The 25,582-nt window shown below is 39.9% G+C and overlaps 1 protein-coding gene across 2 annotated transcripts; it reads left to right on the forward strand.

The window, feature by feature from the left end:
• The first annotated feature begins 214 nt into the window (after nucleotides 1-214).
• On the forward strand, nucleotides 215-25,582 carry LOC121503928 (MAGUK p55 subfamily member 2-like). Of its 2 annotated transcripts, XM_041778549.1 has the most exons (14): nucleotides 215-286; nucleotides 6,112-6,155; nucleotides 10,746-10,846; nucleotides 10,961-11,116; nucleotides 15,531-15,701; nucleotides 15,822-15,929; nucleotides 16,520-16,639; nucleotides 16,840-16,971; nucleotides 17,113-17,215; nucleotides 20,825-20,893; nucleotides 21,085-21,246; nucleotides 22,001-22,203; nucleotides 22,554-22,682; nucleotides 22,853-25,582. In XM_041778549.1, exons 2-14 carry the CDS (start codon nucleotides 6,125-6,127, stop codon nucleotides 23,027-23,029), a joined length of 1,662 nt encoding a protein of 553 aa, XP_041634483.1. In that variant the 5' UTR covers nucleotides 215-286; nucleotides 6,112-6,124; the 3' UTR covers nucleotides 23,030-25,582. The 2 variants fall into 2 exon arrangements, with proteins under 2 accessions (XP_041634483.1, XP_041634484.1); XM_041778550.1 differs by lacking the exons at nucleotides 22,554-22,682; nucleotides 22,853-25,582 and adding an exon at nucleotides 22,396-22,524 and having other exon boundaries at nucleotides 229-286.

Genomic DNA, 25,582 nt, shown 5'->3' on the forward strand with positions numbered 1-25,582 from the left:
CTTCCGCCTTACCGTCATCAGAGTGCGTGCCATACATGGTGCCGTACAGTTAAAGTTGCAAAGCACCAGTCTAGTTCATTTTATAAATATAATTATAACATAGCTTTCGCTTTTCATAACATCAAGTGGCGGCCAAGAGAAACTTTATTTTGAAATATTCCCGGAAGTTACAGCTTTCTCCTCTGTGGTTCATAACATTTATGACAATTTTAAAAACCAGACAACACGGAGCACACGAGACACCCTCAAATAGTGGGAAGCGTGTGTCATTGAGCAAAAGGCAAAGGTAGATGCACGTTTTTAAAATTCGTATGTACATGTACGAACGCTGTGGGTCATTTTGTCTTTCTTATTCAAGCTCCTTTGATATAAAGAGCAGCACGTTACGAGGGACTGGGAAGGTGTTTTCGTTTGCTATGCATGTCTATGACAATACGCTAATATTTGCGTTAGCTTTGTACGGACGATATAAACGAGTGTAACAAATGGTTTTGTGTCAGGATTTCTGTTGGGGTTTCTGTTTGGAGTGAGCATAGTGTGTGTTCATGTTTGTGTGCGCCTAGTGCGTCTTTGTGTACGCCATTACGCTTTGTTTGTATGAATAATTACAAGCCCTTGTAATTTTCGTTGTACCGTATTGTGCCTTTACGTAAAATGATGTTCGCACATGAAATCATGGAAGCGCAGTTACAGTATCAACAAAGTTAAGATTAACGTTGTTGATTGTCCATTAAACGTTGTGCTGATGGGATTGAGGTGACGTAAAAAAGCGACAACGCACCTCACATCCCCCACCCTTCAAAACACGCGCCGTCAGACACTCTAGGTTGAAATGAAAGGAAATGAAAAAAAGTAAAATTAAGTAAAATATTTAATTATAGTAATTGTGGTTAAAAAGAGAGAGAGAGAGAGAGAGAGAGAGAGAGAGAGACGTAAACATGAGTTATTAAAAGACGAGTTTTTTTTAAACTCCATGCAACTTACGTCAGAATTCCCATTTAACAATACTGGTCTGCAGCACAAATGTTCAAACAAAGAGTATACCAATAGGAACTGTAAATACACGTCTTATGCTTGTGTTTGTGTGTGTGTGTGTGTGTGGGGGGGGGTACAACAAAGAGATGATGTGTGTGCACCTGGCAAGTCACAGCATTTGTTGAGAGGAGCAGATGGAAAACGGTGGGAGTCAGGAGGAGGGGTTGGATGATAGGGTAAATAAATGAGGCACTAATTGGGGATAGAGTTGGAGAGAATAAAGAATATAAAGTCGATGGACACTGAGGCCTATGTAAAGAGTGACAAAAGATTAAAGGATATACGAGAGTAAGAAGATGAGACAATGGCATAAATTTGTGATGATGGGACAAGTGCATCTAGAACTATGGTATAGCCATTGTTTGCGAAGACCCAAGCCTTCCCTGCCTATCTGCACATTGCCTACATTCTCAGCATGCTTTCAGAGATGCCTCTGCTTCCTGCACTGCCTGTCTTGAGTTCCACTTCCTTGCTGTAGTTAGATTTGGAACCAGTTTATTAATGACTCTATCTTTGCTCCCTGATTAAAAAATGGGGGAAAAAACTACTCCATGAGAGACAATGGGAAACAAAATTCTCTGGTCGGATGAAACAAAGATTAAACTCTTTGGCCCTTATCACCTGGCCAATACCATCCCCACATTGAAGAATTGTGGCAGCAGCATCGTGCTGTTGGGATGTTTTTCGGCAACAGGAAATGGGAGACTGGTCAAGGGAAAGATAAATGCAGCAATGTACAGAGATATCCAGAGATGATAACCTGTTCCAGAGCGCTCTGGACCTCAGAGTGGAATGAATGAATGATCATTCACTGTTCATCATCATCTGCATCACATGCATTTCTTATATTTGAAGCCTTTTAAAACTTGAACATCCAATAAATGAAAATAATCAGAAGAACAAATATGCTTTAAAAATCATCTAGAATTCTGAACCCAAATACGTTTAACAATGTTTTGAGGTGACAAGGCCAGTATACAGCAGTATCATTAACCATTAACTCAGAATCTTACTATGCCACATGCATAAATAACATCTCCTATGTTGTCTAGTTTATTTACCACTGTTCTTTTAATCTCCTCTCACAACATTACCAGGTCACTATTTACTGTCTCTGAATTTTTCCTGCTACATACCCTAGGCCATTTAACTGTAGCTTTGTGCTCAATACTTCTCTCTCTGACTGGCAGGCTGGCCTCATTGTCACCAATCTCCCTTCCCTAATGCCATTCCCTGTCTACTCAGTATACCAGGGTTATCCTGTCAACTGTGGTTTTCTACATGCCATTGGACTTCTTAGGAAATATTGATTGATATGGCTAACTTGCACTTCTTTTACTCCTTTCATTCAACCCTGGTGCGTTGTAAGGCCTTTGACTGATGTTACTTTGTGCCAGCAAGGAACAAACCTGGAGCTTTGTTTCCTCTCTCATCCTACACCTTTCCTCCACTGGTGGTGATGAGATCTTGTGCCACGAGATCTCGTGAGATCAAAACACCACAGGATTTCTCGTCACAGAAAAATCAATCCCGCGAGATCAATATTGTGCGGACAGAAGGAGCAGCAGCTCTCCTTACAGAAAAAAAACCCCTGAAAATTATAAAAGATCACAAAGATGCCATGGAGACTTTAAAACTGTTCGTGAGTGAGCTAATGAAGAAACGGAGCTGATCTGTGACCCATTAAGATCACCGCTCCAACCCCCACCCCCTCCACGTGTGCTACATGGAGCCGCACATGGTCATAACAGTCTGAGTTGATGAGATTCTGCTGCTGGTAACCTGTGCAGTCTCCATGAGGATAATACAGCGTTTATTTAGCTTGTGTATGTGTGCAGACTCACTTTTAGTGCCGCTATTTGTGACTTTGTAACTTTGAAACAGTTGCTGCTTCTTCATGTCTCCTCGTCTCACCGTCTGTCAGTCACACATCCATCAGCTGTTGGCTGTGTGTATCATCAGTCAGAAGCTCATAGTGTGACTGCAGCGGTAAACTAAGTAAAACAACCTCATTTGAGCCAATAGAGTCCACTGTTAGCTAAAAAAACCCGAAGTTTTAGCCCCAGTTAAACGCGCCATGCTTGCTGTCAGACAGCAGACAGAGCAGAGACACACACACATTAACACACACGCTCATCAGTGCGTGGTATCCAACACTGTTAAAGCTCATATGAGAAAAAAGACCACAAAACTATAAAATAATCTATTTCTCTTAATAACAGCAAACGTGTTATTGACAGAAATATTTCTTTTGATTATTTTAAATATGGATGTCCTTAAAGAGGATGAGAAATAGTTTGATTTTACTGATGCAGCTCTTTAGATTTAGGTCTGTTGAAAACAATGCTTAAAATACTTTCAAAATAATCTAAAAGCTTTTATTATATATAATTAAATATATTAAAAATAGTTATTGTAATTGTAGTGACGAGAGCATAGTCTAGTAAATTAACGATTTTGTAGACTGTTAAAATGAAAAGTTTGATTTGAAGGGCATGAAAATGTACAGTTTGAGTCAAAGTTAGACAAGTGAGATAAGTGTCTCGTCACACCCCTACCTTACATCTTCATCAAGTTCTTGTGCCAAAACCATGAGATAGGTCTGTGCCCCTTTCCTCCACTGAATTGCTCATCCAACTCGTAGCTGTGTCCATTTCATTGTCTGCCACCATGTAATCCACCTGTCATCTTCCTACCTTGCTCTTGTCAACCCATTATGTGTATGTTCTGAAAGGGAAAAAATGTCTTACACTTTGAAACACACAATTCCCTTACTAATAGATTGTATCTATAATAAAATTTAAGCTTGACAAAGATGAGCTTAAGTTTTTACTGCCAGTATGCAGCAAGACCATATTTTTAAAGATGTGTTTGAAATAGTTTGTTTCGACTTTCTCCAGCTGCCCAGTGTTAAGCTGCAGCTTTTTTGAAAGTATCCAGTTTCCTTGGTCCTGAAAACAAATAAGTTTTTGCACATCCATTCACAGCTGAATTGGACTGTTTTCAGAATGAGCTGCCTTAAGCTTGCATAATATAATCTAAAAATAGATAGTGGGTGGGTGGATGTTATTCAGATAGCATTATTATTCCGTACATTTTCATTCCTAGATTCAGTTCTCCTTGTCAGTTTTTTTGTGTGTTTTATAGCTTGCTTTAAATGCCATCCTCTTTTTCTTCAGTCCCCTTTACAAAGCCTGTTTAAGATGTTACACATTAACATGTGAAAGCTGTGTCATCCAACACTTTGAAGCTGCTATATTTTTGAGTGAAATACAGTGTTGCATGAGTTGAAATGTTGGGGTATTAGGGCGATGTTGCAGAATTTCTTTTTTTTTTTTTTTAGGAAAAACATTTCACTATCACCATTCACTACGCTACGATAGGTAGTACTAGACAAATGAGAATAGAGGCTGGGCCTCTTAAATGAACTATGTTTATATTAAAAATTGGTATTAACAGATTCTCAAGTGCAATGAAATTCTGATGGGAATTTGCATTTATTAAAGTTACAAGGAAAGGAAGTTAAATAATTAGATTAGATTATGCCATATTTGGGGTTTTAGGGATCCTCTCCCAGGAAAGTTTTGGTGCCAACACTTTTTTTCTTCTATTGTAATTTATTTCTATTCTCCAATTTGTCATTAAAGTAAAAGGACACTTAATCATTTTGCATCCTCTAGTTTATGCATGAATGTAATATTTCACATTCTAGCAAGAATAAAGCTCGATCATTCACACAGTGGTCTGATGATGTCTGAAAGGTGAACCTTTAGATTACAGGAATATGGTTCAAAGGGTGATCACTTTTAATTTTTGCACATTTTTTTTTGTGAGTTCATCCACCATAATAAGCTGACCTTTAAGACCATCCACCGACATGGAGAACACATTGTAAGGGATAAAGCTGCCTCTGTGACCTGTTGAATCCTGACCGTATGATGATGAACTTTAACTATTTAGTCTTAGTCACTGTCTGTGGCAATAGCGTGTTTCTATTTAGTTTGTGTCAGTTTATCATCAATATGAGTCTTATCAAATTAGTCTGGTTGCTGAAACTTTTTAAAAATACGCTGTAATCAAGACGTCAGTGCATTGAATTTAAATGATTTATAATTAAATGTACAACATGCACACGCAGAAGAGAGGGAAAGAGATGGAGAGAGAGGGGGAAAGCACCAAAACAGGACTTGAATCTTGACGCCTGCCGGTTTTCTGTAAAACTGTCAGGTCAATCAGAGAAGTTCATGAAATGCCCTAAAGTCTGCAGACACAAACTGAGCGCTGTCTCACACCAGCAAGTCATGCAGGCAGCGTGTAAACCCGGAGATCTGCGTAGGTTCACCGGTGCAGGCATAATGCCATATTTGCCATGAAGCCACAGGCACTGGCTGCGTAACACAGGACATGTGCCTGTAAACATCACTGCATCAACTTCTCTTCCCTTGTGATTTTCACGCCTCAAGTCATGCACGTTACATTATAGTAACAGCGAAAACAAGTGAATTGTGCCACATAAATAGCCGTCCATATGATACACAGTACACCGTGCAGCACACGGTGCTATGTCCAGGCTTATAGTATGGCCATATATGGATACAGGACTGATGAAGCAAAGCCTCGAGGAGGTTAATTTGCCTCAAGGAATTTTTTTAATCGAATTACTTGAATAATTTGAGGAATTGTTTCAGTCCTAAAGGAAAGTGAAGGTTGTATCTTTTTTAGATATTGTATTCTGCCAATAAGCCTGGAATGTTGAGCCATATTGATTCAGCTCTTGAGACATAGTCATTTTATTGCAAGCCAGTGATTATTTCATTATAATGGTAGACTCCAACAGTGGGGAGGCCAATGGTAGTCCACGCTTAGTATTACATGGGCACTGGCCTTTGTTGGCCCCTTCCCAGCAGTGCCACTAATTCTTACTTCAAGTGTTCACAAAAAATATTTACCCCCACAAATTATTAAACATTTTAAAGCTAAAAACATTACCCCTTTACTGTTTTCAGACCTACGTTTACTGTGGACTTTGAACTTAATCTTGCTCCTGTTTTTCTCTTCATCCTTCTTTTTCACTAGGTTGAAGCTCACCATGCCTGTGGCCTCGACAAAGACGGATCCTGGTAAGACCAGAAATCTCACTGAAGCTATATTAAATAATTCTTTTAATCCACTTAACATATAACCTTGCAAAGCAGATGGATACTCCCATTTCCTGGTTTTTCACTGGCAAATCCATCTTGTTAAGCTCCCATCTGAACCGTTTGGGCCCAGTTAGAAAGTGACAGGACCAATCAGCAACAAGGGGCAGTACTTTCAGGCACGCTAGAGTTGTGACATAAACAAGCAGCAGAAAGAGGCCGATGCAATTATGGCAGAAGAGCTTAGCATGGATACTGCTAAAGCACCAGTTTTATCAGAACTTGACGACATTTCATCGTTTAAAGAAGAACAAAGAACAGCAGTGAGTTGTTTTCTTTTCAAAAACGACAAAAGTCGTGTACTGACATGTCTACAGTCGCCATGTTTTGCTTTATTCCTGCGCACGCGCAACTCAATAACTGCTACATCCTGTGTTTTGTTGCTCTGATTGGTCTGTAGAGATGTGACAGACAGAACGTTCATCCAATCACACTCTGAGTTTTTCAAATCTCTGCCTTTTCTCAAACGTTTCCTATTGAAGCTTTCCCAGATGGATGTGTGAAACACATCCATCTGGCGTGTCAGGTTAGGCGTGTCAGGTTACACTAGACGACTCAGCCAGACTGTCAGATCAGACCTCACGTGATCACGTGACTTGAGAAAAAAAAAAAAAAACACGGATGTCTGTCAATACTGTCTTGCTGTCTCTCCACAAAAGGCTGTCCTGGCATGCATTACAGTTGAAGCAAAAATCATGATACAAGGGAAAGACTCAGGATGAAATCAAGGCTGAAATTAAGTTAAAGTTGTGTTTATGGTTATGAGTGGTGAAAGTACGTATGATCTTGCTGTGACGCTACCCGGTCTGTTCACTCTGGTTCGCTCTCATTGGTTGTTGTGGGTACCCCGTCAGTGGCACTACGACCTATGATTCAGGATTTTCTGAGACTACGCTGCGAGTTGGAGCAGTAAAACAATCGTGTTGACACCATACACATGCAGACTACTCAGACAAACAGTCGTTTACGATGAGGCTCCTCTCGGGATACGCCCCCACAGTCATCGGGGGAGGCCCAAATCGGGCTTAAAATCCTGTAGTATGTGGCCGGCCTTATTCAACATAGGGATGCAACAGTATTTGTATTCATCCTGAAACCATCACAGTTTGGTCCAGTCCATGTAAGCTAACGCCTGATACATTTGAATAAGAAAAAAAGAAAGAAAATCAGTATTTATCCAACAATCTAGTGGGTAGTAACACTCGTACATGTTTGCTAACCATAGTTAAACGACCAACAAAGAAAAAAAAGAGGTTGGCACAACAAAACACAAAGAAGAAAAGTTGGCTTCTGTAGCAAAAGCAACAAAACATACCAGCTAGCCTCTCCTACCTCTCCTCTGCATGACCATGCTATTTTTAAACAGCCTCTGGATGTGAAAGCAGACAGAGTCAAAGACATTAATGATGTTGATGCACTTTAAAAACTATACATGGGCATATAGAAGTAGAGAACATCAACTATGAGTGTGTATTTACGTGCTCTGCTCAGGCTCTGTAACAACGTCCCTTCCTGTAACTACTGTATGCAAGTTAAGGTCTTTGCACACTGAGTCTGTTATTTTCAGAAGATTTTTTTTAAATCCAAATTCCACAAAAACAACTTAAACCTTGCACACTGAGCCTGTTGTGTTTTATTTATATTCCCTGTGAAAATTCACAGAATTTGAAAAACAGTTTAGTAAAGCAATGAAAATAAGCAATGCCGATGAACCTGTAGCTGTTACTCCTCTAAAATCACTGGCTCTATCCATTGGAGGGATGGAGAACAGCTTTTAATTCTGTCTTTGTTAGGTGGCTGTGAGAGCAAACGTCTGCCTTTATCTGTTAAATTTCTATGGCTGACATCCACATAATACACGTGCAAACTTCAGTGTTCAAAGGGAGGTTTTGGTGCGTGAGAGGGAGCAAAAGAAAGAGAGGGGTGGGGCTTGGTTAAGTGAGCGAGAGAGGAGGAAGTAGCAGGCACTGATCTGAATCATCAATCACCCATTGAAATGATTTGTACTGATGCGAAAATTTACATAAAATTGAAGCTGTTCCAAAAAACATGACGGAATAAAATTTGGCATCAGTGTGCAAAAATGATTAGACCAACATAAGATCAACTTTTTTTTTAATGTGCAAAATTTGTACAAAATAAACAGACTCTGTGTGCAAAGGCCATTAGTCTGGGCTCTGTACTGATGTACTTGGGTGGTGATTTGCATGAGTAGCCAATGCACTGGCTTTTTACTAACAACTTTGGCATTGTCACGGTATCCTTCACAAATAATGAACTTAATGCATAGCTCTAGGATACAGTTATTAGGGCCTAACAAGCACAGAACCAGTGCAAGGTCCTTTTTTTAACAGGTAGGATTTTCATTTGTTATTGTTATATTCCCTATTCAACTGGAGATGGAATTTTGGCATGTGCATCAGGTCTGGTGAAAAATTTGAGATTTTATGGGATTCCGCTAAAGATTTGGGGAGTTGCCCCAATAGTGCCCTCCAACAGTTTTCAAAGTTGAAGCCCCCTCCTTTGACTTTGTCCTAGATCTTTGAAATTTTTTGTGCTGATGCAGCTTGGCAAAATCTACAAAAAGCCTTCTGGGTCTCTCCCCTGTGTCCAACAGGAAATCCACTAGTTTGAAATATTTAGAAAAATGTTGTATTTTTGTTGCCATTGCAAGGGGTCCTTTGAAGATTAACTTCTCTGATAGATCATCAGATCAGGCTAAATTTTGGTATACAGCTAGAAGAGAGCTGAATGATCAAAATTCTGTAGAACTTTATCATTAGTTGAACGGCATGTCCATTGTGAGCCTTCATGTTGGCATATTTTTCGAGAAACAGGAAGTTGTTAATAACTTAGACGTGCATAGTCCAGTCTTATTCAGACTTTCTGTGTATAATGAGGGACCAGCCTTTACACATTTAATTGGTAAGATTTTGTACACATAAGAGGATGTGGCCTATTGGCTCAGTGGCAAGCCCTACAATTTTATTTAATCAGCTCCTGCACCCCCTTTTAGCTAGGATTTTGAATTTTGTCATGCATATGTATCATTTCAGGATCTATAAAAAAGCAGTTTGGACCCATATTGTAAAATCTACAGGAAGTCCGCCATTTTTATTTTTTTTTTTTTTTTTTTTTTTTTTTTTTTTAACGGGTCATTCGAGCATGATCTCCTCTGAGGAATTCATCAAATCGACTTCATCTTTTGTGTAAAAAAAGAACATCCTCCAAGATTAAAAAATGTCAAGATATTGTACCAAACTCAAAGGGTGTGGCATGGTGGCTTAGCAAATGTAGTTGTCCCATCATGTTATAGTGGCTGGCCGTCACAAAAAAAATCCATTTATTACAAGGTTAGCCAAATTCTGCTGAAATTAGCCCAGGTAGTTCCCAAGACATTGACCTTACACATACTTGAAGGTCAAAAGTCTATGTGTAAATAGTAATTCAAGGCAGACCCTCGGATTTGGTCCTTAGTAAAATATAAAGGTCAGTATTCTTTACTAAAAAGTCTTGGCCAGTAAATGTTTTATTCCCTATGAAACAGGAAGTATAAATTACTTTGGGCTTGAAAGACTTTCAGAGCCATCAAACTTTGCACAAAAAATACCCAGTAGAAAATTGAGATGGTTGATATGATTATTTTTGGTGGGTATGGCTTATTGGCTCTGTCGCATCCTAGCAGCAGGTTGGTGCTGTGTCATTTGTAATGATATGATGATCTTTTTATTGAATATGGCATCGTCACCATCAACCCTCTAAATGATCATTAAATGAAACATAGTAAAACGTCTCCTTCAGTGGAAAAAAAGGTAGTCACATCAATATTATATTGATATGTTGTAACTTGCCGATTTGAAGATAAGGTTTAATCAAAAACTGATGTGGAAGCTCAAAACATTGTAAAATTCTAAATATAAAAAGTCCAAAGTTAAAAATACAACATTTCTATGGTCGTTTATATTACTTGATTTGAAAAAAAAAAAAAAAAACTTTTGACATATTTATCTTTTCAAACACCATAATCTTTAAAATAGTTTGGCTGAAACTCTACAGTTTCTTGATTTAATTAATGATGTATATCACTTGATGGTGACGGCTACAAATGATTAAAAGATTATTGCAGCTGACATAGGCCTGCCACACACGAGATGATTTTTAAATCTAAAATGATTTTAAAAATGCTGGAGACCACAGACTTCAGGACAGTTTCAAACAGTTTTTCATCTCTAATCCTATGAACGCAGATGTAGCTATTTGTGGATGACTGTAGAACTGTGGGGAAATTATCTTACACTCAATGGCACATATTGTATATTTTGGAAATAACTTAAGCTTTTAAAGATTAGGGAAGGCAAAGCAATGATGCAAATCAGTTACATCATTTCAGATCATAGCTAAAAAGACAAAGATTTAAAAAGAGTTATTTTACCTTGTTGGTTAATAATAGATTTAGTTCCTTGTTTTTTCTTCTATTGACCCTTTGTGTGTGTATGCATGTGTGTATTATAGTGCCCCAGGTCTTGGACATGATAAGTGACAGCACAACCAGTTCCACCACAGCCAATGACCTGGACCTCATCTATCTTAAAGGCATCATGGAGAGCCCTCTGGTACAGTACAGACACAAATTTGTACAGTTTTATATAAATTACCCTGATTATTTCTACATGTATACATATGAAGAAGCATGATGTTGTTTCTGTGTATACTTTTATGTGCGTAAGGAACAAGAAGAGAGCCTCAAAGAGCCAAGACTGTCACCAGTGAGGGAGAACAATGTCGAGCTCCTGCAGGAGATCCTCAGAGACCTCAATCCTTTCACAAACACATCTGACACTGCAGCCGAGCTTGCCCGCATACTCACACAGCCCCACTTCCAGGTGCTGAATTCACATTGTCTACATTGAACAAATAGGGAAAATTTTTCATTCTGAAAATTGTCTTCAGTTATATCATGATACCATTAATCAATGGGCAGTTAAGATTGGCTGCACTGTGTTTAGCTTGTTCAATCAAAAACATTTTTTTCAGTTTTCTATCCTGGCATGTGAGTTTAAATTAGTTTAATTTGGTCAGAATCATCCATTATCAGTGCACATCCAAAACCCTTGTCACAGGTAAGAAATAGTCTCCATAAAGTTGTGGAATCCAAGGTAGTGGATAAGAATTTGTGCGGAATCGAGGGAAATTTAAATTTGAAACAGACTGCTACCAAAAGAGTGGGAGTGTATGAGGGGATGGGCATTTATAACTCATTACATACTCTGGGGTTTCAAGTTTCAAGTTTCAGTAGCAGTTAACCTTGCAAAGCTGATGGATACTCCAGTTTCCTTGTTTCTCACTGGCAAAGCTCCATCTGAACAGTTTGGGCCCGGTTAGAAAGTGACAGGACCAGCGACGAGGGGCAGCACTTTCAGGTGTGGCGGGGTCGTGACGTAAACAAGTAGAAACAATACGCTTGTGCAATTAATCGCATATTACACAGGGTATTTTACTGGGCCCAGGAGTAGGAGGGGAATTTTCAAACACTTTCTATTCTTCCCTGAGCCTTTAGGGGCTCGGTAGAATATGGCAAAACACTCTGCGTGTAAAATTTACTGATCCTCCAAGCACTGAAAGCTGCCAGAGATGATCCTGCAGCAAACTGACCTGCTGCACTACACAGTCAGTTTCAGCCTTTTGGTGGTCACAGATGGGCTCATAGGCTTCTGGTCCATTGCTCCTCAATGTGCTGTCAGCACCAAGACAAAGAACTGTGTTCAGTAGCCTATATGTTTGAGGTAGATCATAATCTTCAGTCCCTACATGCTCAGATTGAAATCTTTCTTTGGCAGATTTAATAACGCATCTGTCTGCAGGAGTGTGATGCCACACAGAACTGTCATTAGTATTCCAGTTGGTCAAAATGATAAAAAAAAATTCATTCATAATTAGAAGTACTTTGAAGTAGTGCAATAACTAGAAAAGTGCTATCCAAGCTTAAGTCTGTTTTACCATATACTCTGCTCAAAAAAATAAAGGGAACACTCAATTAATGAAATATTCCAGTTGAAAATCTTTATTCATTACATAGTGGAATGTGTTGAGAACAAAATAATATAAGAACGATCAATGGAGACCAAAATCATTAGCCCATGGAGGACTGGATTCAGAATCATACTCATATTTTTTTTTTTTTTAATAACACCTTTATTTGTGCTTTTAAGTTTGTACATTGTGGAGACATGATATATAATGCATACCTATTACCATGTGAAAAACAAACAAAAAACAAACAAAAAGACAAAAGAAAAAAACATACAAATAGAACAGGACATTACATGACAAGACTAAGTGGACAGGTCTTGGAGCATGAGACTAGATGAACACAACAGGAAGATCACACAAGACAAGACTGGGCAGACAGGACAAGTTGGACAAACAGGACAAGACTGAACAAGCAAGATAATGCAAGTAGTTTGAAGCTTAAAATACATGCTGCACATTGTGAAACATATGGCTTGTTAACAAGAAAAGTAGGACACAAAAATGACTGTTGATGGTAAGATGGAGGAGAAACAGGAATAAAAATAGTAACCAACCAGTACAAAAAGGACATTGCATGGGCAAAAGCATATATATAAATAGACGTAAATAAATAAATACAACAAAGACAGTTTCTGTATATAAATACACCTTTCAGTTCATAAATTCAGGTATTATTACACACATATATAACAGTTACAGGAACACAGAGGAATCATTCCAGATTTGAGTGGTCTGTGAGTAAACTGAAGCAGTGGGTTATGGATATTTTAGTTTGGTCTTTCCAGTTTAAGAGTATGACTTTCTTTGCAATAGTTAATGATATTAAAATGAATGGTATATGGAGATTTGGAATGGTTAATGATGAGATGTCACCAAGTAGTGCAGTAATGGGGCAGAGAGGGATGCTGAGGCTGAGGATCTCAGACAGCCTGCTCACGACCTCCGACCAAAAGTTTTGGATGTATGGGCAGATCCAGAGTGCATGAAAGTAGTCGTCAGTTGTGGTTGGACAGAGGGAACATGTGTTGGTTTTGCTGAAGCCCATTCGGAAGAGTATGTAAGTGGTGATGTGTGATCTGTGGAGGACTTTGTACTGTATTAGTTGGAGTTTGGAGTTAACGTACATAGAGAAGGTATTGTTGCATATGGTTTGCCAGTTGAAATCTGTAGGGATGTTGCTGATGTCTGTGGTCCATTTGTGTGTGGGGATTGATGTTGTTAGGTCTGTGGATGTCAGGATTTTATAAATCTGGGATAGGGTCTTTTTTGGTTTTAGAGAGTGTAGTTTACAGTAGAGGAGGGGAGTATGATCATTATAGATTGTGGTATTGATATATTTATGAATGATGTCTTTAAGCTGAATGTACTGGAAGTAGCAGTGGACCGGTATGGCATATTTCTCTTGAATTTGGTCGAAGGTCATGAGCAGAATCATACTCATAATAAAAGTGGAATAATCAGATCACAGGCTGATCAAACATCTGTGAAATTCCTCAAGACAGCTCAAAATGAGGCTCAGTAGTGTGTATGGCCTCCATGTGCCTCTATGCACTCCCTACAACATCTAGGCATACTCCTGTTGAGATGAAGGATGGTCTCCTGAGGGATCTTTTCCCAGACCTGGATCAGGGCATCAGGCGGCTTCTGGACAGTCTGCGGTGCAACGTGGCTGTGGCGGATGGAACAAGGCATGGTGTCCCAGAGGTGCTTGGTCGGATTCAGGTCTAGGGAAAGGGCAGGCATATCCATAGCATCAATGCCTTCATCATGCAGGAACTTCTGACACACTCCAGCCACATGAGGTCAATCATCAGAAGGAACCCAGGGCCCACTGCACCAGCATATGGTCTGACAGTGGATCTGAGTACTTCATCCTGGTACCTAATGGCAGTCAGGGTACCTCTGGCTAGCACATGGAGGTTTGTGCAGCCCTTCAAGGATATGCCTCCCCAGACCATCACAGGCCCACTGACAAACCAGTCATGCTGGAGGAAGTTGCAGGCAGCAGAACGTTCTCCACGGCTTCTCCAGACTCTCCCGTCTGTCACATGTGCTCAGTGAGAACCTGCTCTCATCTGTGAAGAGCACAGGGTGCCAATGGCAAATGTGCCAATTCTGGTGTTCTCTGGCAAATGCCAATCGGGTGCATGATGCTGGGCTGTGAGCACAGGCCCCACTTATGGACGTTGGCCCTCATATCCCCCTCATGGAGTCTGTTTCTGACAGTTTGAGCAGAAACATGCACATTAGTGGCCTGCTGGATGTCACTCTGTAGGGCTCTGGCAGTGCTCCTCCTGTTCCTCCTTGCACAAAGGAGCAAATAGCGGTCCTGCTGCTAGGTTGTTGCCCTCCTATGGCCCCCTCCATTTCTCCTGGTATTTCTTCCACGCTCTTGACAGTGGGCTGGGAGACACAACAAACCTTTTTGCCACAGCGTGCATGGATGTGCCATCTTGGATGAGCTGCACTGCCTGAGCAACTTCTTTTGGTTACCGCCTCATGCTACAACTAGTGGTGATGGCACTGGAAAAATGCTAAAGTAACCAAAATTCAGCCAGAAAAGGATGAGAGGGAAATGCTCTGTGGCCACCACCCGCAAAACCATTCCTTTATAGGGATTGTCTTGTTAATTGCCTCTCCATTCCACCTGTCGTCTGTCCCATTTGCACAACAGCAAGTGAAATTGATTCACAATCATTGTTCTACTGTAAGTATTGGCAAATAACATTGTTTTGTAGAGATGCTGCTTGGACATATATGAAAAATAGTTTTATTTTTAGATCTATTTAAGGGCTTTTTGCTTATTCTCTAATAGTACAAGACAGTAGAGAAAGTAGGAAACTAGGGAGAGAGACAGGGGAATTGATATGTGGGAAAGGGGCCACAGGTGGACTTGAACCCTGGCCACCTGCCTTGATCAATACATGTGGCACAACCTTACTGCCAGGTCATTAGTGTCACAGATTTTTGAGGTTTTAATTCAAAACTTTCTTAACGAGTAAAAGACAACAAAGCAAAGCTACTTACATTAGATATTTGAAGTTCAACACAGCTTTGCACAGCAGGATCATATTATTAAGGCTGGTTGTTCTGTTAAATCATTTAATACAATGGTTTTTCAGCCCTTGCACAATCAGTATTATCCCTTCCTACATTGCTTTTTTTAAGAATAGAATTTGATTTAATTTGGGCAAAAAAGTTAACTGATGTTTGTTTATAGATTTTTTTCAAAGTCTAACTAGGATTTTTCCCTTTTTTGCTTCTCAGTCTTTACTTGAGACTCATGATTCAGTGGCATCCCAGGCATGTGATAGCCCACCCCCCAGCCCATGTGATTGTGTCGATCATGAACTGGAGGATGGCCCAAAGCACAACTTGCACCCACCACCTGACGCAGTGCGCATGGTGGGCATACGTAAAGTGGCAGGGGAACATCTGGTGGGTAGCAATCGAACATAAAACCAACTCCTCTTTTTAATGCCTGTGCTTTGTTTCAATTCAGACACAGCATTAAGTAATGTACAGTTTTGCTAACAAATTGAAATCTGTTGTGTTCAGGGTGTGACATTTAAGGTGGAGGGTGGTGAACTGATAATTGCTCGCATACTTCATGGAGGAATGATAGACCAGCAAGGACTGCTGCATGTAGGGGACATAATCAAAGAGGTAAGTAAGACAATAACATAAACTATTACCTTGATTGAATATTTTTGAGTCTTATGAAATTGAGCTGAAATTCTTGTACAGAAAAAATTCTACTTAAATAAAGTAACATTTAATTTTTAACACCAAAGTTTTCATCTCTCCAGAAGCAAAATATGACCCCACCATAAGTTAATCATAAAACACTGTAGTTTTGGGGTGTTATGTTTCCTTTTTTACAGTCTTCATCAGTGAGTAGACTAATTTCTTTTTGTTAAACACGGGGCTCTTGGAAACACCTGAATGATATTTCATCAAAGCAATCAATAAGAGCTATGAATAAAAGATTTGTGCTGTGAATGTGTGGGATCTGCTGTGATGTGGTTGGCTTTCCTTTTAACTACTTGGGTATGAAAGTTTAATAATTTTCTCGTGTTCCAGAAGGACATTTTTGGGCTTTATATCCTATGACCTATGTCTGATATTTTTGGCTTGACAAACTCTAATTGTGCTTGTGACCTCCTTGACAACCTGGTATTATCCCTTAAAGGGGCCACTAGCATGATAATAAATGTGTCAGATCAGGGATGCTTCTTCATTATATGTATTGACAGGTAAACGGACGAGATGTGGGCCAAGACCCTAGGGTGCTACAAGAGGAGCTACAAGCAGCCAGTGGAAGTGTGGTACTAAAGATACTACCCAGCTACCATGAAGCCATACCCCCTAGACAGGTGAAAGCTAGAAACACTGCACACAGGGAAAACATTTATGACCACAATACCAATCATAAGTAAAGCAGTTGATAATGGATAATCAAATGCTTTGATATGATACTAAAAAAGTAGCACACTTGTGGAGTGCATCTTTGAAAATGCACAAACAGACAATATGTTATTGAGATAAAGACCCATGACCATATTTACCTTTTTAGGTGTTCTTTAAGTGCCACTATGACTACGACCCCGCCAGTGACAACCTGATTCCCTGTAAGGAAGCAGGCTTACGGTTTGAGAGGGGAGACATTCTGCAGATAGTCAACCAGGATGACATCAACTGGTGGCAGGTAGAGTTCATAAACATCATTAGTTTTCACTTCTTGTATTTTGTAGAAGGTGTTTGACTTTTCACATTTACGTTTGAAATCATCTTTCTTTTGTTATAATTTAATATGGTCTAATGGGCACTCTGTGTTTATGTAATACAGGCGCGTCATGTAGAGGGTGGTAGCACAGGACTGATTCCCAGTCAGGTGCTGGAAGAGAAGAGGAAAGCATTTGTCAAGACAAATGTTGAGCTTGCACCAGCAGGTAACTGTTACAAATAACATTTATGTTGATATTTTTCCTTTGCATGAGTTACTTTTGACAACCACAAAAGGTTAACTTCTTCTGCTTTGCATATGCACATACTATGTAACACGCCAGAACGGTGCCAGAAGTTTGAAACTGAATAATACCATATATTTAAGGGTAAAACATTAAAATAAATGATTTTATCTAAATAATTACAGAGCTGAATCAATCAGGTATATTTAAATTGTAAAAAACATCTCTTTAACAATTTTTAGTTTCGATTCAGTGATTTAATTTTTCTAAAATGCAAGATCAAATCTTAAACTTTCGGTTTCAATTCTTAATTTTTTCAATTACATTTTTTTCCAAATTAGCAAAGCTTTTGGCCTGAATTTAGCCCCACAGAATAAGTTCACCCACTTACAAGAGTACATTGAGAATTGATCAGTGTGTTTGCAGACCATAGTTTCACCAAGCCTTTACAGGCACACAGCACACTCGAAACACAATGATTATACTGGTCTGACATAGCAATCCCCTCGCCTAAATCTTCAATAGACATTACAGGGGTGACAGCAAACATTACTAACTCTGCTTGTGTAAATTGTTTGCAGTCATTTGAAAAAGAATTCATGTGATATAGTTAATTGGATCCCAACATGGGATCCAGGCCCCCAAGAGGGGCCATCATAGTACTAGGAGGGGTAAGGATTTGTCCACTCTGAGATTATCAAAATTATTTTTGCCCTTAAGTATTAGCCTACCAAAATACTGTTCACACACTTTCTGCAGAGGTTACACAAATATCTTTGCTAGGAAATAGTGTTATGAGGGTTTTTCCGATGAGGAAACAGAGTCTGGGGACGCAGATGTGGGCTCTTCTATCCCTGGGGCTGAGGTTACCGAGGTGGTCAAAAAGCTCCTTGGTGGCAGGGCCCCGGGGGGTGGATGAGATCTGCCCTGAGTTCCTCAAGACACTGGATGTTGTAGGGCTGTCTTGGCTGACACATCTTTGCAACATCACGTGGACATCAGAGACAGTGCCCCTGGACTGGCAGGCTGGGGTGGTGGTCCCCCTCTTTAAGAAGGGGGACCGGAGGGTGTGTTCCAATTATAGGGGGATCACACTTCTCAGCCTCCCCGATAAGGTCTGTTCGGGGGTCCTGGAGAACAGGGTCCGTCGGATAGTCCTCAGATTCAGGAGGAGCAATGTGGTTTTTCATCCTGGTCGTGGAACAGTGGACCAACTCTACACTCTCGGTAGGGTCCTAGAGGGTGCATAGGAGTTTGCCCAACCAGTCTATATGTGTTTTGTGGACCTGGAGAAGGCATTCGACCATGTCCCATGAGGAATCCTGTGGAGGGTGCTCTGGGAGTATGGGGTGCCGGACCCCCTGATAAAGGCAGTTCGGTCCCTGTACGACCGGTGCCAGAGCTTGGTCAATGTAAGTCAGACTCGTTCCCGGTGCGTGTTGGACTCCGCCAGGGCTGCCCTTTGTCACCGGTTCTGTTCACAACTTTTATGGACAGAATTTCTAGTTGCAGCCAGGGTGTTGAGGGCGTCCAGTTTGGTGGCCTCAGGATTAGGTCTCTGTTTTTTTGCAGATGATGTGGTCCTGTTGGCTTCATCAGACCAGGACCTCCAGCTCTCACTAGAACAGTTTGCAACCGAGTGTGAAGCGGCTGGGATGAGAATCAGCACCTCCAAATCTGAAACTATGGTCCTCAGTCGGAAAAGGGTGGAATGCCCTCTCCAGGTTGGGAATGAGACCCTGCCCCAAGTGGAGGAGTTCAAGTATCTCGGGGTCTTGTTAACGAGTGAGGGAAGAATTGAGCGGGAGATTGACAGGCGGATTGGTGCGGCGTCAGCAGTGATGCGGTCTTTGCATTGGTCTGTCATGGTGAAGAAAGAGCTGAGTCGAAAGGTGAAGCTCTCTTTCTCAATTTACCGGTTGATCTACGTTCCCACCCTCACCTATGGTCATGAGCTGTGGGTAGTGACAGAAAGAACAAGATCGCGGATACAGGCAGCTGAAATGAGTTTCCTCCGCAGGGTGTCTGGGCTCTCCTTTAGAGATAGGGTGAGAAGCTCAGCCATCCAGGAGAGACTCGGAGTAGAGCCGCTGCTCCTCCGCGTTAAGGGGAGCCAGATGGGGTGGCTTGGGTATCTGGTCCGGATGCCTCCTGGATGCCTCCCTGGTGAGGTGTTCCTGGCAAGTCCCACTGGGAGGAGGCCCCGGGGAAGACCCAGGACACGCTGGAGAGACTATGTCTCTCAGCCGGCCTGGGAACGCCTCGGGATCCCCCGGGAAGAGCTAGACGAAGTGGCTGGAGAGAGGGAAGTCTGGGCTTCCCTGCTTAGGCTGCTGCCCCTGCAACCCGATCTCGGATAAGCGGAAGAAGATGGATGGATGGATGGATGGATGGATGGATGGGTTCTTCTGTCAGGATAATGTATGTCAATTTTTGAGAGCAATATGAGTGGGTTTTTTTTGGGGGTGGGGGGGGGCATGGGCCCTGGGGGGGACTCAACTTTTCTTAGAAAAAAGTAAGGGTAAAATATGTCACATGACATGCAACACTTTTGTCAAGGCTCTGAAAAAAGTTTTGAAGAGAGCAAAAACTGTTGTGTTTTTGCATGTATGCTTGTAATACATGTATGCAGGGTTGTATTTTAAGTAAAACATCTGCAAAGAACTTACATCAATGGCTTTCCAGATTTTTGCTATTTGCTGAATTTATCATATCTTGCAAAGCAGATGGATTTGCCCGTTTCCGTGTTTCTTAGTGGCAAATCCATCTTGCAAAGCTCCCGTCTCCCGTCTGAATCGTTTCGGACCGGTTAGAAAGCGACAGGACCAATCAGCGTGGAGGGGCAGTACTATTGGGCACAGCAGAGTCATGACGTATGCAAGCAGCAAGAAGAGACCAGTGCAATTATGGCAGAAGAGATTAGCATGGTTGCTGCTAAAGCGCCAGTTTTATCAGAACTTGATGACATTTCTTCATTAAAAGAAGAACAAAAACATCATTGAGTTGTTTTCTTTTCAAAAAATGACAAAAGTTGTGTACTGACATGTCACCACTGTTCACATTCTGCAGCTCTCTATGGAGTTTACTTGTCAGTAGCGGCACACCTCTGTTTGGGGCGTCACGCGTTTTGTTGCTCTGATTGGCCCGTAAAGATGTGACAGACACAACGTTCATCCAATCACCCTGCAAGTTTTTTTTTTTTTTTTTTTTTTCAAAGCCTCTGCCCTTTCCCAAACGCCGTCTATGGAACGTTTACCAGATGGATGTGTGAAACACATCCATCTGGCATGTCAGGTTAGAATTTATCAACACTGTAATATCAGAAACACAAATTAAGGCATGGCTTTTTTTATCTGCGACGGACCCTGTTCTCCAGGACCCCCGAACAGACCTTCTGTTTTTCCAGAAGCAAAGACAGAGGGTCGGTTAAATGAAACCAGCAGAATAATAGTGAAAAATGTCTGGTACTCGCTATATGATCTGCTATTTCTTGTCATCTGCTTGACAAACAGAAGCTAAGTTTGTGAGAAGCAGCAAATATTAGGCTAACCTCAGTGCTGGAAGTAATTTTGTTCTCCATTTATGCTGCAGGAAATCTTTGTACTGGTGTTGGAGTGAAGAAAAAGAAGAAAATGATGTATGTGACTACTAAAAATGCAGGTAGTAAACCCTTAAATCACATTATTTTTTCAGCCTTGTTGTTGATATGAGATGATGTTTAAATTATGTTTTTACTATAAGATGTATCTTTTTAGAAATAGTAAAAAGTTTTCGGTTTTTCTCTATTTTTTGTTGCATTATATCCTCTGATATTTTGTTTATCCTTTTCTTTCTTTTTCTTCCTTTTTTAGAGTTTGACAGACATGAAATTTTACTCTATGAGGAGGTGGCCAAGGTCCCTCCTTTTAAGAGGAAAACTCTGATTTTGATTGGTGCCCAGGGTGTTGGGCGGCGGAGACTAAAGAACATGCTTCTTCTTCGGGATCCTTTACTCTTTGGCACCACTATTCCGTGTAAGAAATCTGATGAGTTAAAATTGTCTAAAAAGCTTTAATGTCTTAAACTGTGGTTGGACTTCACATTTCTTTGATAAAGCCACAGCTTTGTTGTGCAATTGTCTTAGGCTCCATTGCCCAGTCACTGTTATTTGTCTTGCAATGACTTCAAAACTAGAAACAAGGTGTCCACCTGAGACTGTAGAGGGAAATCTGTGTATTGAGGTGACAACTCTGTATGAGAACCCTAAACCTCGAGATTCATACACACTATAGAGGTAGTAAAAGCCAGACTGGCTACTCAACTGCTCTAGTGGCTGATGCAATATAACACCAAGGGGAAAAATTTATTTTTCTTTTTTGCACAACTGTTAGGCTCCAGCTAGCCCTATAGCTGATACTGACCCTTTCTCTTACATGACACTGTGCTGTTGTGTCATTGCAATCTGTATCTAATTTGAGAAACTGATTTTTTTGTGGGTTTTTTGTATGTTAAAGCATAATTTACATGTACATGTTCCAACAGCTAGACCTTACAGTATGCTGCTGATAAATTCCATTGAAAGAACATAGGCTTGAGTTTAAATGTGTTATTACAGTAAAAAAGACTGTGTTGAATATCATTTATTTCTTGTTTTAAATGTATCCATTTACATTTGCCCTTCCTTAATTGTCTCTTGCCACACTAAATGGAGTCTTTAAAAGCCTGTGGGGTCATTCATCAACACTCAACCATGCATGTTCCTGACTCCTTTGCTTGTTGACCTTTAAGACACTTCCAGAAAGCCAAAGAAGGGAGATCGCGAGAGTCGGATGTATGCCTTCACCACCCGCAGCAAGATGGAGACTGATATTAAGAATGGATGCTATCTTGAACATGGAGAGTATGATGGTAACCTGTATGGAATCAAGATCGACTCCATACATGAAGTGGTGGAGGCGGGACGTATCTGCATACTAGATGCCAACCCTCAGGTAAACACAGAGATGCCAAATTTTTACACAGTACTTCATTTTGTGTCTCTAAAGTAGCATCATTTGTTTTATTCACAAACATCCAAATCATTTTCATTTGAATGTTGTCCACTACAAATTCACCACCAAGAACAGCCTTGAAAATGTTGTCCAGCTCAGTTCAGTCAGCTGAGTGTCATGTGCTTTGCTCAGGGGGCATCTCTTTGACGCTGTAGGAGTAAAAAGCAAGAACTTAAGTGTATCCAGTCAGGAAACTCCAGTCAGCTGGTGGATCCTAACCAGGTTTTTTCCAACTCTTTGTACGCACTATTTGTAATCAAAAGTGTTTGTGTGGTCACAATATGTTCCAGTCCCTTAAAGTGCTGAGGACCTCAGAGTTTTTGCCCTATGTGGTGTTCCTTCAGTCTCCTGACTTCGAGGTGCTCAAGGCAATGAACCAGTCAGCTGCAGAGGCAGGGGTGGTTACAAAGACCCTAACGGTAAGAAAAACCAATTAATTCTTGGTATAGGTTACATGAAGAAAAAAATAAAGGTTTTCAATTAGGAAACTACATAAAAAATGAAAAATATGAAAGGTTGCAGGAAGGAAAGCTGCTTAGATTCTGACAGAAAATAAACATTATGTTCAATTTTGTGTTTTCCATCTCAGGATGAGGAGCTGCAGAGGACTTGCAATGAGAGTGCCAAACTCCAAGCAGCCTACGGTCACTACTTTGACCTCAGCATCATCAATGACAACCTAGATGAGACCTACCGCACAGTCAAGGCAGCTTTGGAAACGGTTTCCAAAAACCCCCAGTGGGTCCCTGTCACCTGGGTTTTCTAGAGTGCACCTGTGGTGCAAAGACAAGGCTTCAAAAGAAGGAAGAGCAAGGCACTGAAAATAAACTGCTGACTAAAGAGTCAATGATTTATTTATGATGTTATTTACAAGTTTCACACATTAGAAAGTTTGATCTTATCTAATTAAATAGTAGTAGTGGTTTAATTGGCAGCACAAACAGTTTCTGTTTGTTCATAAGCTAAAGGAGCCATTCAGGACATTTTGTGTGAAGGAGGCATAATATTTTTTAAACAGGAATATGTTTTTTTGCAGGGGAGGAAAGAATGAAGGGGTAGTCAGGAACAAAAGTGAAGAAGAAACTGAGATGAGAAATTAAGTCATAAGTGTCAGAAATCAACAGATTCTATCCATGTAAATACTGAGTTGGTGTTTGTATGTGTGTGGGTATGTGTGTGTGAGGGTGTCTCGTTTTGCAAGGATTAAGGATTTAAGAGAAGACATTTTTGTATTTTTTTAAATTATCTGTGCCATTACTGATTATCATCAGCAGATCTAGTCATTGTTTACATATCACGATCAGAGAAATCTGTACTGATAGTTAAAACTCATCTGCAAGTAACGAGGGCTTGCATTAATTTGTAAAACTTGATCGTTGTCTAAACTTTATAAAAACCAGTCGAATAAAAAAATGGACTACTGTGAATCAGATCAAAAATCTCTAACATAACTTAATTTTTTTGTATATTTTCATGGCAGGCCCAACAGTCTACAACAGTATACAATTACATGAATGACAAATTATTAGCAATGATTCATCTTTTGATTAACTAATAGTTATCCAGCATGTCCAGAGCCATAGTTGCTTTGAAAAGTAATATTACCCACAACTTTTTGTTGTGACCAAGTTGTTTTTTTTTAAAGAATCTTACAGTATTATGTAATCAGGCATCAACAATGAAAGCAAACCTTACTGTCAATCTTTTTTTACCATATGCATAGCTTCTTTCTAGTCACATATTCCAGAAAAAAATAAGTTGATTATGTGAGCATCACTAAATTAATTTGGAGAAAAATTACTGTATTTGTTCAATTTAAGTAAAAAACAAGATATATTGCATTATCAGCTATTTTTCTATATTGTGCTGTGTCAATACAAAAACTCAAAGGCTTTCCAAAGTCACCAAAACATATGTACCACCATTAAAAATAAGTACGCATTACACCATATTTAATCTTGTCTTAGTTAGCTTTCCATTTTAATCATAGCAGGAAAAAGCATCCGCCCAATTCTAATTAGAATCTGTCACCCCAAAAATAAAAAAACAAAGATCAAAGAAACAAACGGATGTTGTTTGTTTTTTGTTTAATTTAGTTTCAGCATACTACAGAGTGTACAGTATAATGATAGGTCCCAGTCTCTATGCAAAGAATTTCGCCTCACATTTTTTTCCCATGGGACAGTATTGGTTGAGGGAACAGACTTTTACAAGCATAGATAACTTCACCTCAAATGTACTTTTTTCTTGATTCATTATTATCAGAATTTTGAAAAAAAACAAAAAACAATGGCACATTGACACAAAACTGCTTATTGATTGCAGCGTAGCTGAAACTGATGTTATTAACAAGAATAGAATATCAAAGACAAAATCAGGGACATCGTTTTACAAAAAGGTCAGTTTCATATAATAGATCCTGAATATGGCCAGTATTATCAAGATTTAAAGAGCCGCACAAGACATATAGTTAATAAAGTCATAAATCACTCACACGTGAAAAATTTGTATTTCATTGGAAAGGATTAATTCTGCGCAATACTGTAACTTTCATTTCTTATTGGCACTTTTACTTTTGTATTTTTAGTTTAAAATACACCACGTCTTTTGCATTCTTAACTTAACTGTAATAGTGTGTAGATAGCATGTAGATACATTGTGATATAATAGCTACTGTTTAAGTAAGTTTGAGATTCTTGCGTAGTGTGACAGTATGTGAATTTTCATACCAGTATAGGCATGTAAACAGTAGCTTGGGGATAAACAGCACAACAACAAAAACTGGCAGACACTGGCCATAATTTAATCACTTTTTCAGAATTAAACAGCAGTGAAACATTTAAAAAAATTTAAAGGGTACATATCTTGAAAACCCCATCTTTTAATATTTGTGCATATACCTTTGGTTATCCAGAATATCTACAGTGCCATGAAAAAGTATTTGCCCCATTTCTGATTCCTGATGTTTTTGCATATTTATCACACTTAAATGTTTCATCAAACCAACTTTAATTTAATCTCCCCAAGACAACCCAAGTAAATACAAAATGCAGTTTCTAAATGATGATTTTATTTATTAAGGGAAAAATAATCCAAACCTATCTGGCCCTGTGTGGAAAAGTAATTGCCCCCCTGAACATAATAACTAGTTGTGCCACCCTTGGCAGCAATAACTGAAAGCAAGCGTTTGCAATAACTGGGGATGAGTCTTTCGCATCACTGTGGAGGAACTTTGGCCCACTCTTCTTCACAGAATTGTTGTAACTCAGCCATATTGGAGGGTTTTCCAGCATGAACTGCCCGTTTAAAGTCCCACCAC

Source organism: Cheilinus undulatus, linkage group 21, assembly GCF_018320785.1.
Source record: "Cheilinus undulatus linkage group 21, ASM1832078v1, whole genome shotgun sequence".
Classification (NCBI taxonomy): Eukaryota; Metazoa; Chordata; class Actinopteri; order Labriformes; family Labridae; genus Cheilinus; species Cheilinus undulatus.

Coding starts and splice junctions, on each gene's coding strand:
- LOC121503928 (XM_041778549.1), top strand. CDS start 6,125: ATGCCTGTGGCCTCGACAAAGACGGATCCTG. Junction 20,894..21,084: donor TGTGACTACTAAAAATGCAG/GTAGTAAACCCT, acceptor TTCCTTTTTTAG/AGTTTGACAGACATGAAATT. Junction 22,683..22,852: donor TGGTTACAAAGACCCTAACG/GTAAGAAAAACC, acceptor TTTCCATCTCAG/GATGAGGAGCTGCAGAGGAC.